The 17240-nt window shown below is 42.1% G+C and overlaps 1 protein-coding gene across 1 annotated transcript; it reads left to right on the forward strand.

Moving 5' to 3' along the window:
- Positions 1–591: 591 nt before the first annotated feature.
- On the forward strand, positions 592–8589 carry NT5M (5',3'-nucleotidase, mitochondrial). Its single transcript, XM_075179196.1, has 5 exons — positions 592–1575; positions 2331–2431; positions 5879–5939; positions 7394–7508; positions 7812–8589. The coding sequence occupies exons 1-5, from the start codon at positions 1318–1320 to the stop codon at positions 7997–7999; spliced, it is 723 nt and encodes a 240-aa protein (XP_075035297.1). The 5' UTR covers positions 592–1317; the 3' UTR covers positions 8000–8589.
- Positions 8590–17240: the final 8651 nt, after the last annotated feature.

Consider the following 17240-nt stretch of genomic DNA (forward strand, 5'->3'; position numbering starts at 1 on the left):
GGATTTTGATGTGATGTTTTTAATGTTTGCACCACTAGAGCAATTTCCAGAACATCCATAAACAATGCTACCTTTGACATGTTATCAGATCATGTTGTTTGCCTGTGCATGTGTTTTGCAAATTTTGATATTCAAGTTTCCGCCGAGAATTGAATATGCCCCTTAGTTTGATTCTATGGGGCATATTCAATTGTCGGCGGAAACGGCGAAAAACCCTGCGGTCTGCGCAACGATTACCGGTATTACGGTAATCGTGCGCGGAAAAACAGTTAATGCGGAATATTTACTCGCTGGATTTCAGCTCGCAGCTCCCTGAGCCGCGAGCTGAAATCCAGCTAGATTTTACCGTATTAACTGTAATAGTTTTTACGCCGCGGGACTTTTTAACAATTGAATACGCCCCTTGCTGTCAGTATTATTTTATTTTGCATAACCCTGTCTTCACTACGGTATCTAATTTATTTAAAGCACCAATTTATTTCTAATATTGATTTTATACAGGCTGTGAATAACAAACTATTCAACCTCTGCGAAGGAGCCAGCAGGCTGCAGTTATGTATCAGTGTTGGAGGAGTTAATCTTCTACCGCTGGACCTCCCCAGTGTGTTGCTATGCAGAACACAAACACAAGCAGGGGGGTGCCTGTCTCTTTAAGAAGAGGAGGCAGCTTGTCCTTACAAGGTAGGGCTACAGGAACTGCTTAGTGCTGTCTGCATAAGATCTGGCTGCAGAAATCAGCCTGTAGCACTGCACTGCAGAGCCCTTCCTGTGAATGCAGAGCAGAAGAGGATATGGAACCAAGGATACTATTCTTCTGAGTGTTATGTAATCCTGAAATACAGCCTTTTAACCGCAGTGCAATTGTTCTGCATACAAAGGTCAGTTCTCCAGCGTTTTCTGCTGAGACAACATCTGCCACAGCTGCTTAACATTGCACCACTGTCAACACCCTGCAGCATCACAGTGGTATGCCAAATATACCGGACTACAGGTGACATATTTAGTAATGTACAGAACTATGATGCGGTCACAGATTGATACCTTCACACAGCTCTTGAGGACCTTGATGCTGCTGGATAGATGAGCAAGTTTGTGCATTATAGAGAGGGATTCCATACAGGGAAAAAGCATATTATCCTTGGCTGGGGTCATGCTGCAATTGCATAATGTTCAGTGGTCCTGTGGGGGCATCTGTTAAACATGATTATAGTTGAGACCGACTCCAAGGTGACAGCTGTGGAACTTATGCTCTATGAAGACAAGGGCTGTGCCCTCCTTTAAATCTTCTGCAATGCATTCTTAACTCTCCCCGACAACATGTCTCTACATAAGCTGCTCCGCGGGGGCGGGGCACTGTCCGCTGGACTCCAGTATTGCAGGTCCTGCTCCTCCTCCGTTCCTCCTGCCAGGCCGTTGCGGGTCTTGGTGGATATGGACGGGGTGCTGGCGGATTTTGAGGGCGGCTTCTTAAAGAAGTACAGAGCTCGTTACCCCAAGGAGCCTTACATTGAGCTGGAAGACCGCCGAGGATTCTGGGTATCAGAACAGTATGACCGTTTGAAGCCTGGACTCTGCGTAAGTCACTTGTAAAAATACATGCATATTATGTTGAGACTTTGAGCGTTTGAATTATGGGGTTTAACGTGCATTTTTTTACACCATTTTCAACCATGCCTAATTTTTGGACCACCCCTCTAAAATTAATTGTTTCAAGTGAGACCAGACCCATACACAATCATCAAGTAAAAACATATCAAACAGATGTCGAGTGCATATGCGTTCAATATGAATTGCTACTCGAATTTTTACTTACGTTAAAAACGCATCTCAAACACCAGTGGGGGTGCAGCCTTAATAAGATGGTCACGTTTGAGGACTTTTAAAATATTTTGGTATTAGTTTTCTTGAATATGTACCAAGCGTAGTGTTGTAAATGCCTCTGTTGCATTTGCCTGCAGGGAAATACTAGCAACTCTATTTTTACACTGTAATTTGAGCTAGGACACACCCCCCTTTCCCAAATCTAAATCTGTTTGTACATTTTAAATTTGCTCAGCTGGATTGTGCAAGGACCTTGTACATATAATTGTATGCCATTCAGCGGTGGCACCTGATTTTCTGTATTATACACTTGTTAAAGAAGATTAACAAAACTAAATAAATAAACAAATAAATAAATGTATTCTGAGGTTAGAATTTATGGGACTAACAGTGGATTTTTTTGCAATTATTTTATTTGCAATTAATTAACATGGTGCATTAAAATGTGCGACATTAAATGATATATGTAATATGCTACCTAGTACTAATTCGCCACTTGATTTCTGCAGGAGAAAGCGATCAGTATCTGGGAATCGGGGAATTTCTTCCTAGATTTGGACCCGATTGACGGGGCTGTGGAGGCTGTGAAAGAAATGTCCAACTCGCCGAAGTAAGTGTGTGATTTACGTGCTCACGAAGGCTTAGTTACTAATTGCTGTATGTGCAGATACGGTGTATTTAGTTATGCCTAAGTGCGCTATACGACCACCTTGTACACACATAGGCGGTACGCTAACACTCTGCGAGCGGATTGTGCGCTGAGGTGGCAATACGTATGGTTGAAAAAGAACTCAAGGGCAGCCCGGTGGCTCAGTGGTTAGCACTTCTGCCTCACAGCACTGGGGGCATGAGTTCAATTCCTGACCATGGCCTTATCTGTGTGGAGTTTGTATGTTCTCCCTGTGTTTGTGTGGGTTTCCTCCGGGTGCTCCGGTTTCCTCCCACACTCCAAAAAAACATACTAATAGGTTAATTGGCTGCTGACCCTAGTCTCTCTCTCTGTCTGTGTGTGTATGTTGGGGAATTTAGAATGTGCGCGATGTCCATGCGTCTCATCGTCTTCAATTGAATTCCTCCCCAGAACTGTCATTATTACGTGCATCACATTTCGATATTTAAGGCATAAATGAAGGACGAACAAGCAGTATTTTAATTTCCCCCCATAATCGCCCAATCTCCTCCATCTCCCAGCATGTGTAAATATTAGCCCGTTTTGCAGGGGTATAAAGGCCTGGAGGCCGTCTGCTAAACTGGGAACACACCCCTGATTGAGCAAGCTCCACCTCCTGATGCTACTTTACATATCTCCTCCCCTTCCCAATGCATTGCTTGCCTAAGCCATTTAATTAAAACCTTTAGTGGAGGTAATTAAATATGACCCATGTAAGCAGGTGGAGGAGATCATTCATTCGGGCATACCTCCCAATGTCCTGATTTAGGCGGGACAGTCGCGATTTGAGGGAGATTTTTTGGGGAAGTTTTCTATCCACTGTTGCAGCCATGGATGGTGGATTTTAGTCCCTCACCACTAACTACTGCGGTTGTTGGCTGTTCGTTTCAGTAACCAGTGGATAGCCTGTACTTGCTATGCAAAGTGGTAATTTTTAATCAACAACATCTCCACTAAAGGTGGAGTTGTTCTATAAATATTTTGGGTGAAGGAAAAAGGGGACTCTCCTTGGAACATTCGGGCACATAGGAGATTCTAGGTTCCAGGTCGTCTCATATGGCAGCTTCCCCACCCACATCTGTTTCCAAACCACTGTCGCCACAAACCCGCCTCACTGATTGACATCAGTGTCTCTTACGCTCTATTGGCCGACTCTCTACTTGGTGAGATTGAGAGCTACCATTCTGAATTTAGGAACCAGGCAGCAAGTTCCTCCTAGACTCCGTCTTGGTCCAACAGTTGTGAACATTTAGCCAAGTACTGTGGTCAAAAATAATACTAGCTTGGTCCTAGCACTACTTAACTGCTAGTACAGAACCAGGTAATCCTCCCCATGACTGTCTGGCTGAGATATGGAATAGTGCAATGTTTTATGTGCACAGCGATAGACAAATCACAGCAGCCAGGTAGCCAATACACCTACAAAATTACTGTTGGCAACTACGATGGAGACATTTCTATTGATGTCTGTTGATGGACATCTTTCCTGGCTCCTTTAGAGATCCTGCTTGCTCCTACATTTGACCGGCTACCTCCTGAATTCTACATTACTTTGTCCTTTCCTGTAAAAACAAGGACAATCTCTTCACCCTGTGTGTGCTTTCACGCCTATGATGGCAGGGCCTATCACCCTTCTTATGGTAGGCAAAACGAGGGAGGGTTTCCTAGAGCCTGGAAACCCCCTCCAAGGGCACTGTATAATTGAGGTGGCTGGACCCTGCTCTTGCTTCACACAGCTCTGCTTGAAAAGGGAGAGCTGCGTGCACCTAACAGTAGTGCAAGCAGCATTGTCCATGTATATTATGGGGATAGGAAGAGTTGGAGAGCAGCCAAGCACTGTCTAAAATTATAGCCACGCCCCCATGCATGCTGGTCACGCCCACTGGTGGCATGGTGTGGAAACCCCCCTCTACAAATCCTGCTTTTGCCCTGGGTATCTGTGTCCAAAGCAAGGTCCAAGTGCTGAGGTTCACAAAGACCTACCTGGGCCTACCAGTGTTATACATATATTCTCACAATGCAGATTGCAAGTCCATAGCTCTACATCAATGGCTGACAACTGATATTTTACATTGATCGCAATCAACTGTGTGGGTCAGTGCCCTCTAAAAATGTACATAAAGGGGGATCTAGAATCTATGGGGACTGTCAGGGATGGTTGGGGCCACCATTTGGACAACCCTAGGTGCTGACATGATCATCTAGTGATGGAACGGAATGAATTCTCGGAACAAGTCTAATGTTCTGTCATAGAATTTTATGACCTAACGCTGTGGTCTTTACAGCAAACGCGGAAATTCTGACATCTGCGTCTTCTATCCGCTACTAAAACGTCTTTCTTACTTGAGAAATATAATAACTGGTTTTTTTTTAGGGCAAATAAAGAGAGTGAACCACACCATCCAAAACTATCTCTCATTTTTAGGGAAAGTTTGAAGTTTTTTCTTAAAACTGTATTGTTTCTATTCTCTATGCAGTTTTCTATCAGAATGAATGAATGGGTATAAAGAGACAAAAACAAATAATAAATGAGTGTGTTTAAAATACAAATGTCGAATATATTAACCAGTTTGTATACATTGTGGTTACAAGAAAAAAAAAACAGCATTTACTAGTTCACTGCATTGTTTAATTCAAAAGATCAGTCGGATGACATGTGAAATTAAAATGGGGTAGCCGTCCTGATTATTTTAAATTTTTTCGACTATTTCAGTATTTTAAAAAATAAAATAAAAATGTTTTGTAATTTAATCTCTTTATTCTGTTCATTACCAAGTTTACACTATAGAAAGTGCTTACGCTGCTTTCATGTACCTGCTAAATTTAGGGGGTATATTTACTAAGCGGCGGTTCCGACAAACTGCCGCTTTTCAGCGCGCTTTGATGTCATTTTTTAAATTGGCAATTTTGTTAAAGATAAAGCCCATTGGGTTTTGTCTTAAATAAAATTGCCCTTTTAAAAAAATGACTGTCAAGTGCCGAGAGGTGGGTGGTTCGTCAGAAAAGCCGCTTAGTAAATATAACCACAGGGGTGGATTTACTAAAGCTTTTGCAAAGAAAAAGTGGAGGTGTTGCCCATAGCAACCATTCAAATATATTCATTCTAGAACATGATAGCTAGGATTGGTTGCTATGGGCAACACCTCCACTTTTCTTTTATAGAAGTTTTAGTCAATCTACACATATGTCTCTGTGACCCTAACGGATTAGAGAATGTACGTCAGTAAGAACTTAGTAGGCTAGAAGATATAGCATACTAGTTACAAACTGATAACAAAATATTAAAGAAAGTAACCTACAAAGCATTTTAAACTTGTATGTTTACATGTACTGGTATAAATTTGGCTATAAATGACTTATTAGCTGTTTTTTTTTTTTTTCTCACAGCATTGATGTCTTCATATGCACCAGCCCTATAAAACGATACCAATACTGTCCGTACGAGAAGGTAAATTCATTTCATTGTTTGTAGTCCAGTGATGGATCAAATACAAGGACCGACCAAAGATCAGCAAAAAAAACAATGAAATAACCCTGGCTCCCATGTCCTGTACAGTTCATTCATCCAATAACCTCGTTCATCACATGCCCCAAATTTTACGTCTGTTTGTCCTGTATTCTCATGTCAGGTTATCCTGAAGACTCTCAAGTCTGTATGCCCTGCATTCATGTGTGTCTGTGTCCTCACTCAATGGGCCTGATCAGGGCCGGATTAACCATAGGGCTAACTGGCTACAGCCCAGGGGCCTATGGCATCCAGGGGGCCCTTGAAAGTGCTCAGCAGCAGTATTGATCGGACGGGGGCGCCCCCGGCGTGATCAGTGCTGCTGAGCACTTTCCCTGCAGTCCTTCTCTGGCGCGCTGTAGTCTCCTTACTGAGGAGATCTCGTGAGTCTAACTCTCACGAGATCTCCTCAGTAAAGTGAGTACAGCGCGCCGGAGAAGGAGGTAAGTGCCGGGGGGGGGGGGGGGGTGCGCGGGCAGCTCCGATCACGGGGGGGGGGGGGGTGCGCGGGCAGCTCCGATCACGGGGGGGGCGGGCAGCTCCGATCATCGGGGGGGGGGGGTTTCTTAAGTTAAGATCCTTAATGAATCAGGCCCAACATTCTCATCTCTGTCTTGTCTGAATGTATTCACATCCGTTTATCCTGTTGCAACATTATTGTGTCTCTCCATGTCTGTCCTGTACAAGGATTAATTATTATTATTATTATCATCATCATACTTACCTACTTTTGACAGGCTCCCTGCGGGAGATCACTGAAGAGGGGTGTGAATGGAGGGCGGAAGGGGTTGGGGCTTCGTGGTTCGCATAATTTTGGCCCCGCCCCCAGTGACGTATGCCTGTTTGGGGTCTTTTTACAGTGGAAAAAAAGATCCAAAACAGGCATTACGTCTCTGGGGGCGGGGCCAAAATGACGCAAATCGCTACGGTCCGCCCCCCTTCCGCCCGTACACCTCTCCATGCCGGCAGATGCGGGAGTATTGCCAGCTCTCTCGGTATTCCGGGAGACCTACCCGGAATTCAGGAGTCTCCCGGACATTCCGGTTGAGTTGGCATTATGATTATTATCATTGTTGGTTTATAAGGTGCCACAGTGCTCCGCAGCGCCGTACAGTGGGGAAAACAAAGACATACATAAAACAGGGACATACAAGGTAGACAATACGCAGACATGAGAACAAAGGCTAGGGAGGGCCCTGCTCATATGAGTACTTACATAAATATAGCACCTATGCGGCTGTCCTGTGGATGCCAATCTGCCATGGCTGCCCACCTCTGCCTTCCTGTCCATAATACTGGGAACATGTAAGTGGTAGCGAGGGCCACTTGTATCTTCTTGCGCTACCGGACAATGTTTGCCACGACTATCCTGACGATGTTGTCTCTCTCTTGCACAGTACGCCTGGGTGGAGAAGCACTTTGGACACGAGTTTCTGGAGCAGATTATCCTGACCAGAGATAAGACCGTAGTTTCCGCTGATCTTCTGATCGACGACCGCCCAGATATTACTGGTAATGGTGATGACCCTGTACAGCGCTCACTGTCATTAGATTTGCAGCCATCTAATGCAAACTGAACTGTTATGTAGGAGCTCAGGTCATGTCAGCTTTATTATGTATGCACTTTGCAGTGTTCATATCATTAAAGACACTTTTCCGCAAGAGGCCACCCCTATCTTTGCTGACCCTAGGCATGGGCCTTGTGTAGTTACCCATTGAACATTGCATTTAACCTTAATGCTTGAAGTAGAAAAAAAAAACAATATAGAGATTTATTTCTCCTTTTCCTTAATCTACTTTTGTTCCCCCCCCCAGGGGCAGAACCAAACCCCAGTTGGGAACATATCCTGTTCACAGCCTGCCACAACTGCCATCTATCAGTGACCCCACCCTCCAGAAGGCTGCAATCTTGGAATGATGATTGGAAGGGAATACTGAACAGCAGACTGTCTCAGCTGCTCACGGGATGCAAAGGAACCTGTCAATCAGAGCTCAAAGATTAACCAATCAGAACAAAGCAATCTACAAACACCCCCCTTTCCCTCTCGATTGGATCAGTCCGGTGCACGGAACCCTGGAGCTCTGGAGTTTGTTAAAACCATTTATGATCTAATTGTTTTATTTTGGAATGATCCATTTTAGCACCTGAGACGGGGGAAGATTAGAATACTCTGTAACAAGAGATTTGCCTACAAATGCATGGGATGGAATAAGTATTCTATCCGTGCATACGTTCAAAGGAATCTCAGACTATTTTTTCTTCATTATTATTAAAAAATACCAGCCACCTACACCGCGGGGGGGGGGGGGGGGGGGGGGGGGCATTTTATAGGCTGAACCAATATTCAGCTTATACATCTGTAAGTAAGTAATGACATCATTGACGCACTCCGCCCCAAATATTGATGATGCACAGGTTCATAGTGATTTGATAGGCTACATTCTTATAAATAATGGTTCAGCCCACAAAATGGCTGCCTCCACTGTACCTTAAATATATCAAGGAAAGCAGTGCATGTATCTATGTGGTTTTCTAAATACATATAGAGGAACAAAGGGAAAGATAATTAGCAATAAAATGTCATCTTCAGTAGCCAAAGATAGTATTTGTTACATTTATAAGTTTTTAATGGTATTGGAACATTTTTATGGGTGCTAATTTTCCTATTTTTTTCACTTTTTGTTGCAGTAGTTATTTTTAGGTATCTTTAACCACTTACAGACCATGGGGTATATTTACTAAACTGTTGGTTTGAAAAAGCGGAGATGTTGCCTATAGCAACCAATCAGAATCTAGTTATTATTTGTTTAGTACATTCTACAAAATGGCAGCTAGTATCTGATTGGTTGCTATAGGCAACATCTCCACTTTTTCAAACCCGCAGTTTAGTAAATATACCCCCCAGGAGGGTTTCTCCCCTCTCTGACCGCACAGATTTTCATGTTTCGTTTTGGTTTGTCGGAATCTTTTTTTTTTTTTATACCTTATTGGTAGATTTCCTAAAAAGGAAAAGTGGAGGTGTTGCCTATAGCAACCAAACAGATTCTAACAATCATAGTACATTCTAGAGAATGATAGCTAGAATCTGATTGGTTGCTATGGGCAACACCTCCACTTTTCATCTCTTAGGCGTTTTAGTAAATCTAGCCCTGAGTCTACCCAAGCAAATCTTATACGTCTATTTCAGGATCTCTGGGACTTTCTTTTGAATTATCTTTTTATTTTATTTTATTTTATAAGCATTAAATAGTGGAAAACAGGAAAAATTAGAGATAAAATACACGTGTCATATATTCACCGCCCCCCCCCCATAGTTCATGTTGTGTAATTAGTGAAATATATCCTAAAGACAAAATTTGAGATGCCAGTGCCTTTATCTATGTGTGCAGCCGCGTAGAGTCTATATTACGGATCTTAATGTGCGACACTCGTGCATATTACATTAGTGTTACGTGGAATAGCCAATATGGCCTGAAAACATACTGGAAAAGGAAAGATTTTTTATGATTATTTTTATTTTATTTTATACAAATATATATATATATATATATATATATATGTATATATATATATATATATATATATATATATATATATATATATATATAGAGAGAGAGAGAGAGAGAGAGAGAGAGAGAGAGAGAGATAATATATATATAGAGAGAGAGAGATAATGTATATAATATATATATATATATATATATATATATATTTCATTTATTTTATTTTATACGAATATATATATATATATATATATATATATATATATATAATTTTTTTCATTTATTTTATTTTTGTTAGTTTTATTTAAGTCTTGTTTTTGTTCACTTGACCAGAGGGGCAAGTTGCAAGGTACTTGTGGTCCACATCAATGCTAAATCACATGTAATAATGATTTAATACTAGCTGGCATCTGATTACTATTATTACTGCAAGTGGTCTGTTGCGGCTGACTTGCAGAGTTGCCATAGTTGCCAACATTGGCATCTTATGTCTCAGGAGGTCCGGGGACAGGTGGGTGGGTGGGGGCGGGGCTTGAAGAATCGCATCATTAGCCCCCGCTGAGCGGGGCCACAATGACGCGCGAACTGCGCCAATTAGCCACACCCCCTCCATTTACTTTGCAGCGCCGGCCGGGAATCGGGAGAATCGCCTGCTCTCCCGGGTGTCCGGGAGACCCACCCGGATTTCAGGGGTCTCCCGGTTATTCCGGTAGAGTTGGCAATTATGGAGAAAGCGGATGTTATCCCTTGCACTAATATGACCAGTTGCCCTGATACCGCCACTAGGTTTTTAGTTTCGGAAACACTACGTCCGTGACAGGCGCTATATTTAACAATCAGGTGAGGTAACCACTTACTGGCACCCAAGCACTGGATATATACCTATGACCTGTTGGGCTATGGTAGATAAATATACTTATGCATATGTTTAAAGCCAACTTTTTATTTATCTTCTTTATAAATACAGCCATATATATATATTTAGGGATTAGTACTTTATGTCATGTGCTTCCGTGCATACCGCCTGTGTTTTTGGTTTTAACACCATGACGTGTACATTATGACTGATAAGCTTCAATTCAAGGTCCACAACTCGCATTTAAAAAAGACTTTATTACTAAAATACAAAATGTTGCCTTTTCTGCTTGTTTGCTCTTAAAAGGCGACGTTTTATAGTATTTTCCTTTTTTTTTTGAAGGGTGAAAATGACTGTGTGTGAAATTCGCGTTCGCTTGGGAAAGCGTCAAGAACATTATTGTAACCATTTAACATTTGAAACCGGTTCAACGAACCATTTCAGAACCACTTTGAAACTTATATATATTTTTTTATATATATTTTAATCTGATTATTGCTGGTGTATGGGCCTATAGCTCGCTGTTATGTTTGCTTTGTATCTCTTGTAGCCAGAATATTCATTCTATTTTATCTGAATAATGTGAGAAAGGTCTATAACTGTGATATTATTATGGACTGTAATAGAGTGTAGAACAAATGCCAGATCAGCTTTGTAATAGAGGAATCAATCTACTTATCTTATACTTTCTATTTGCAAAATACATTTAAAGCTATTGCAAGCTTTCTGGGCCTAAAACCCTTTCTTCAGCCTCGAAAAAGCTTGCAACATCTGTTGGATTACAATTACTAGAGGCAGCCATTTTGTTTGCTGCACCAATGATAACTCAGCCAATCAAATCACTAGGAACCAGTGACATCACTTCCCTGCTTTGGTATGAATGTTGGTTCAGCCGACGAAATGGCGGCTTCCCCCGAGTGTAAGAGATTGGTATATGAGTAAATATATACACCTGTGGCACTAATATACTGTAAAATATGTAATACTTGGTGCTTAGCGATGTTATCACATAAGACGCATCTACTTTTGTAACTAAATAGGATATTACAAGTCACTGCCATGCTCCATTACCTCTTCATGCCTTTGTATGGTGGCCCTGGGACTACTTACTGGCTTCTAATATCCTTACAGTAGGGAGGTATATTGTTTCCTATATTTTGTTCAGTTTCATCACCACTAAATAATTTAAACATATAAAGTGACTCTGATTTATTTTTTTAGCATGCCAATGCACCTCCAGCCTAAAATGACCGCTAAAACATGTTCCTAAGGAGGTCTGTTTTTTTTTAACCACAGCGGCCCTGGTTGAAGCCTTTAAAGAAGAATTACACCCCAAATATAAATGGTGTGGTAAACAGACAGAACCCTAGGGGCTAGATTTACTAAGAATCGAGTTTGGTGGCGGTTAGGAACCGCCACACAACGCCGGCGATATAGTGGTCCAAACCGCTGCATTTACCATAGTGCAGTTTGAGGCTGCGATTTGAAATGAATGGCGATGTTTGGTGGTTTGGTTAAATCCGCCATCATAACCACCATCCAGAAGACAGGTTTTTAAATACCTGCCTCTGATTGGCCAGCTGCATGCTGTTTGAGCTATTTTGCCATTCAGAACATAAGAGGAAGCACCAATCATATAAAAATTATTGAGACAATCCATTATTTATTGATTAAACTGCAAAATTAATTTATAATTTAGTTATGAGGAATTTTTTTTGAAGGGGGCAAAATTATTTATTATATTAATCTGGTACTATGTAATGCCAAATTGTACAATCAAAACAATAATATTCACCATTAGCAATCACTTAATATTATTAAGAATATTTTATTTGTTGCACAATTTGGCATTACATAGTGCCAGAATAATATAATAATTCATTCATTTTGCCCCCTTGAAATGTAAGTAAATTATAAATTAATTCTGCACCTTAATAAATAAATTATGATTGCCTCAATAATTTATATATGATTGATGCTTCCTCTTATGCTCTGAACGGCAGCATGCAGTTTAAACAATCTCGCCACTCACAACCACCTCTTTCATTTTGGACGGCTGTTTTGCGGCGGTTTTGAAAACCCCGGCAAAGTAAATCCGGCTCTTTGTAGGTTCATGATTGTTAAATTCGGGGTGGTGGTTTTGAAAAATGTCAATACTGTGCGTTTTAACGGCGCTTTGGGCTTTAGTAAATACGGCATACTTACCTACTTTTGCGAAGTTCTTTCCGGGAGAGGGGCGTGACTGGAGGGCGAGAGGGGCACCGCAAATCGTGTCACTTTGGGAAGACAGTAGCGGGATGCGGGAGACTTGCCAGCTCTCCCGGGAGTCCGTGAGACCGACCCGAATTTCGGGAGTCTCCCAGACATTCCGGGAGAGTTGGCTAGTATGAAATACGGCAGTTTCAAAACCGCCGGAAAAATAGGCAAAGACCGGCGGTTTGACCAAACCGCCCATTAGTAAATCTAGCCCTAGGTATCTGTTATTTGGGAATGACACTCACTGTGTCTGTGCATCTAATGGTGAGCTCTACTGCCAGAGAAGGTTCTTACCATATCTCTTGAGACGTGGGGCAACACCCAGGATACAAAACAAGATGGGGACGCCTGGTTTATTACCGAGTTGACTCCGCAGTACTTAAGGAGAGTTGTCACAAGATATCTAATATCTCTCTGTGTCTTTCCCTTTTCACACTTTAAAGCGGACCCCTAACTTTTACCACAAAATGGCTGCTCCCGTTGGGAGAAAAGGGTCAGGTGCACGTTAATATTCCTGTTTGTAATGCTGAATTCTGTGAAATATAAAGGTTCATTTCTGTGTAAATAAACTTGAAGATAACAAAAAACTAGATTTATTTTTCATTTGTACTTTAGTAGTTATCGCTGATACTCGGACTTTGTACAAAATGTACTGTTCTCTCCTCCGATCCTGCAAGATGGTGACACTGGTAACTACTCTGTTCCTATTGGGTACAGTATAATTCAGCTTTGCTTAGGGGACATTTGGGCTCTGAATAGGGATATTTGGGATTTGAGTGGGGAAGTTTGGGCTATAAGTGGCACAGTGTTTAGGCTATGAATAGGGACATTTGGGCTATGAGAGCAGATGTTTAGGCTATAAGTGGGGACATTGGAGCTATGAGTGGTGGTGTTTGGGTTATGAATAGGGACATTTGGGTTATGAGTACTGATATCTGGGCTAAGAGTGGCGGTATTTGGACTATGAGTACTGATGTTTGGGCTATGAGTGGCGGTGTTTGGGCTATGAATAAGGGCATTTGGGCAATGAGTGTGGGTTGTTGGGTTATGAATAGGGACATTTGGGCTATGAGTACTGATATCTGGGCTAAGAGTGGCGGTGTTTGGGCTATGAATAAGGGCATTTGGGCAATGAGTGCGGGTTTTTGGGTTATGAATAGGGACATTTGGGCTATGAGTACTGATATCTGGGCTAAGAGTGGCGGTGTTTGGGCTATGAATAAGTGCATTTGGTCTATGAATAAGGGTATTTGGGCTATGAGTGTGGGTTTTTGGGATATGAATAAGGGCATTTGGGCTATGACTGGAGGTATTTGGGCTGCATTGTAAATGCAGCAAGAGCTCTATTTTGCAATGACACACAGATATCACCTAACAAGGCTCTGGCAGCATTTATAACGCATATTGCTCTGCAGAGTCATCTGTGTATTTGCAGAGCCGTTAGCGTTATAAATGCAGTCAGTCTTGTGTGTGTGCAGAACAGCATCAAGGAGTGAATAAGCCAAAGAAAAAGGACTCGGAGGACAGAACGACTCATCCATGGACAGGTCAAAGATATAAAAGGACAGTTATCCCATTAACTATCAAATAACAAGAATACAACTAGATGTAAATAGCTTGGCCACGTGTGTGATTAGTTACGTAGACGACATCTCCACTTTCGATGTTCGGTCCAGACCTTCACCTGGCAGCAAACCCAGGCAAGTGGACACCTTAAAGAATCTAGTCGAGTGACCCTGATATTTAGAATCACTCTGATATGCATTGGTGTATTAGAAACCTCTGACTTCATACATACAAGGGAAAGTATTTGTAGAGAGTAGGAGCGTTGTGGGAAATAGCACTGTTGCCCTCCTCTGCTGCTATGGTGTGGGTGTAGCTTCCACGACCAGTGGGTCCCCTGAATACTCAGGAGTTTCATTTATCAGTTGTAAAACAAATCTGGCAATTCACTTAAGCTGGGTACACATTACAGAGGTGTCCGACCAATGTGTTATCTATAACGGTTTTACCAACGACTGAAAGAAAAAAGTCCCGGTCAGCAGCTGATTCATGTGTACACACTATACACGTTTTACACTATTTACCCTCAGATCTGTGCTCTTCATCCGTTATAACCGTTAACTGAAAAGAACATGACTCTGTAAACTCTATGGAGGTTCCCGTTCGTGAGAGCGTACACACTGCAGTAGACCCCTTTAAATGTGAAATTGCTGTTGTACCAGAAGAGCCTCAAGGGTTGGCAGAGGCACTTCTTGAGCTTTGATGCAATAATGAAGCACGTATTACATTTGAAAACAAAGCAGATCTGTCATATTTTTGGATATCAACAGCTACAAAGGCATCAAAATTGCACATGAGGAGGCAGTCAAAAAGTTGTTGCCTTTTGCAGCAACCTACCTTTGCGAACAAGGATTTTCCACTCTAACAAACATAAAAACAAAGCAGAGAAATTGATTGGACGCTGAAGGCTGTGTCCAAATTGCTCTGACGCCAAAATGCCCCAATATTTATGCTCTCGTATCAAAAATGAAGCAACATCATTTCCCTCTCATAAGCTGCAGTAATTTAATGTTCCACTTGGGGGCACTGTAACTCCACTTATAGACACCAAACTTAAACTAGATTGTCTTCACTACAAGTTTCTCATGTAGCATAGTCCCAGGTCTCTCTTTTCCTGTCACTGCTGTTGGTTTTCTGATGTCCCCACACAAGTTGATGAAGGATTGAACTTGATGGACTTGTGCCTTATGATGTAACTATTTAACCAATCATCATGATCATCTATTTATTTATATAGCGCCACTAATTCTGCAGCGCTGCACAGAGAACTCACTCACATCAGTCCCTGCCCCATTGGAGCTCACAATCTAAATCCCCTAATATACACACACACAGACCGAGAGAGACTAAGGGCAATTTGATAGCAGCCAATTAACCTACCAGTATGTTGTTGGAGTGTGGGAAGAAACCAGAGCACCCGGAGAAAACCCCATGCAAACACGGGGAGAACATACAAACTCCTCACAGATAAGGCCATGGTCGGGAATCAAACTCATGACCCCAGTGCTGTGAGGCAGAAGTGCTAACCACTAAGCCACCGTGCTGCCCACAACCATTAATTCCAACGTCTCTACTATCTCACTGACTGAGCTACTCTGGAACCTGGATAAATAAATTATGACTTTTCATCCACGTTGAGTGGTGGTCACAATTTTTTCGCCCATTTTTGGCCACTAGCTAAAAGCCATCGATGGTTCATGAGAAATACTCGGTTCTCCATCTGCTGTCTGCTCTGAGTGGGGCTCTTCGGATTGGATGGGTGTCAGAAGTGTGGGATGTCTTACACTGGTTGGGGTTCCTCTGCTGCGTAGCACCTCTCTTGAAAATACATCCTAGATCGTTGTTCTTCGCTGCAGGATATCCCACAGGTAGGTTTGCAGTACGCGGGGCAGGGCTTCAGCGATACTGAAGTTCCCCAGACATTCCTCTACCGAGGGAAGATTGTGACTTCGGGGGGAAATTATTTTATTCAGATCACATTTCCTGTCTGCAAGCCTTGCGGAATAAATTCCATGCATTTACCTCACGTCTCAAATGAAGAATAACAGAGAAGCGTATCTTACATTCTTTTATATGAGGAGATTATATACCTTTGGTAGTATCTTAATAAATATTAAGCGGTATGAGGCTGTATTGTATGTGGATTGTTATTAGCAGTGGGAATGTGTAAGGGATTTTGCATCTGGGTCGATGTTCACAACAATATTCTCACAGCTGTTATTCTGCCACGACTTCCTGATCATGTCATGACTCTATGTGTAAAACCTCAACGCCGACTTAATATCTCTCTCATTTATTGACGGACTACTTGTATATAAACAGAACACAAAGTCCAAGGCGCTTTGGTGTAAATAATGCCGGTATAGTGTGTAGCAGCGCAGATAAGGAGGTCTTATCACTGCTCCCTACCCATAGTCCTTTGCTCTTCCCGCTACATATGGCCGAACTGTGTAACTTTCACAGTCCCCCTGTGTCAGTCTCTGTTCCAGTAACACAGAACCTCGTGTTTTCTAACGAGGACGTAGAAAGCATCTAAACATCCTGTCCAAAGAAACCCAAACACAGATAAGATGGAGCTGGGAGATGATTGAGGATATTAACGACCCCCCAGCAGGCTGACTCACGCCTCTGGCTTAACCCCTTCAGTGCCGCACACTACTGCGGATTGCTGTAAGATATAGTAGCGCAATTCCTTTCTACATATAACAATGATCTTACACCTGTACTTATATGAAGCCAAGACAGGCATTTATATAGTATATAAGCAAAAAAAAAAAGCTTGAAAAAAACCCTATATTTGATACCACAAGAATGATGTGAATGTCACAAAAAATGAGGGCGGCCTAAAAGCCACCCAAATAGCGCCACAACCCCCTAATATTTCCTATACAATGAAGTACGAGTCCCCAAAACCTTAACAGAACTTCAGATGTTTGTCAGTCTTATATGTTTGCTGTGCTGCTGTGTGCTGGCTATTGTCCTCTGTTATCAACCAGGCTAAAGGTGGCTTAATGTGCTTGGACAATATCTCTTTCCAAAATCATATCTTTGGGGCGCATTTATGA

The sequence above is a fragment of the Mixophyes fleayi genome, chromosome 7, assembly GCF_038048845.1.
Source record: "Mixophyes fleayi isolate aMixFle1 chromosome 7, aMixFle1.hap1, whole genome shotgun sequence".
Lineage (NCBI taxonomy): Eukaryota > Metazoa > Chordata > Amphibia > Anura > Limnodynastidae > Mixophyes > Mixophyes fleayi.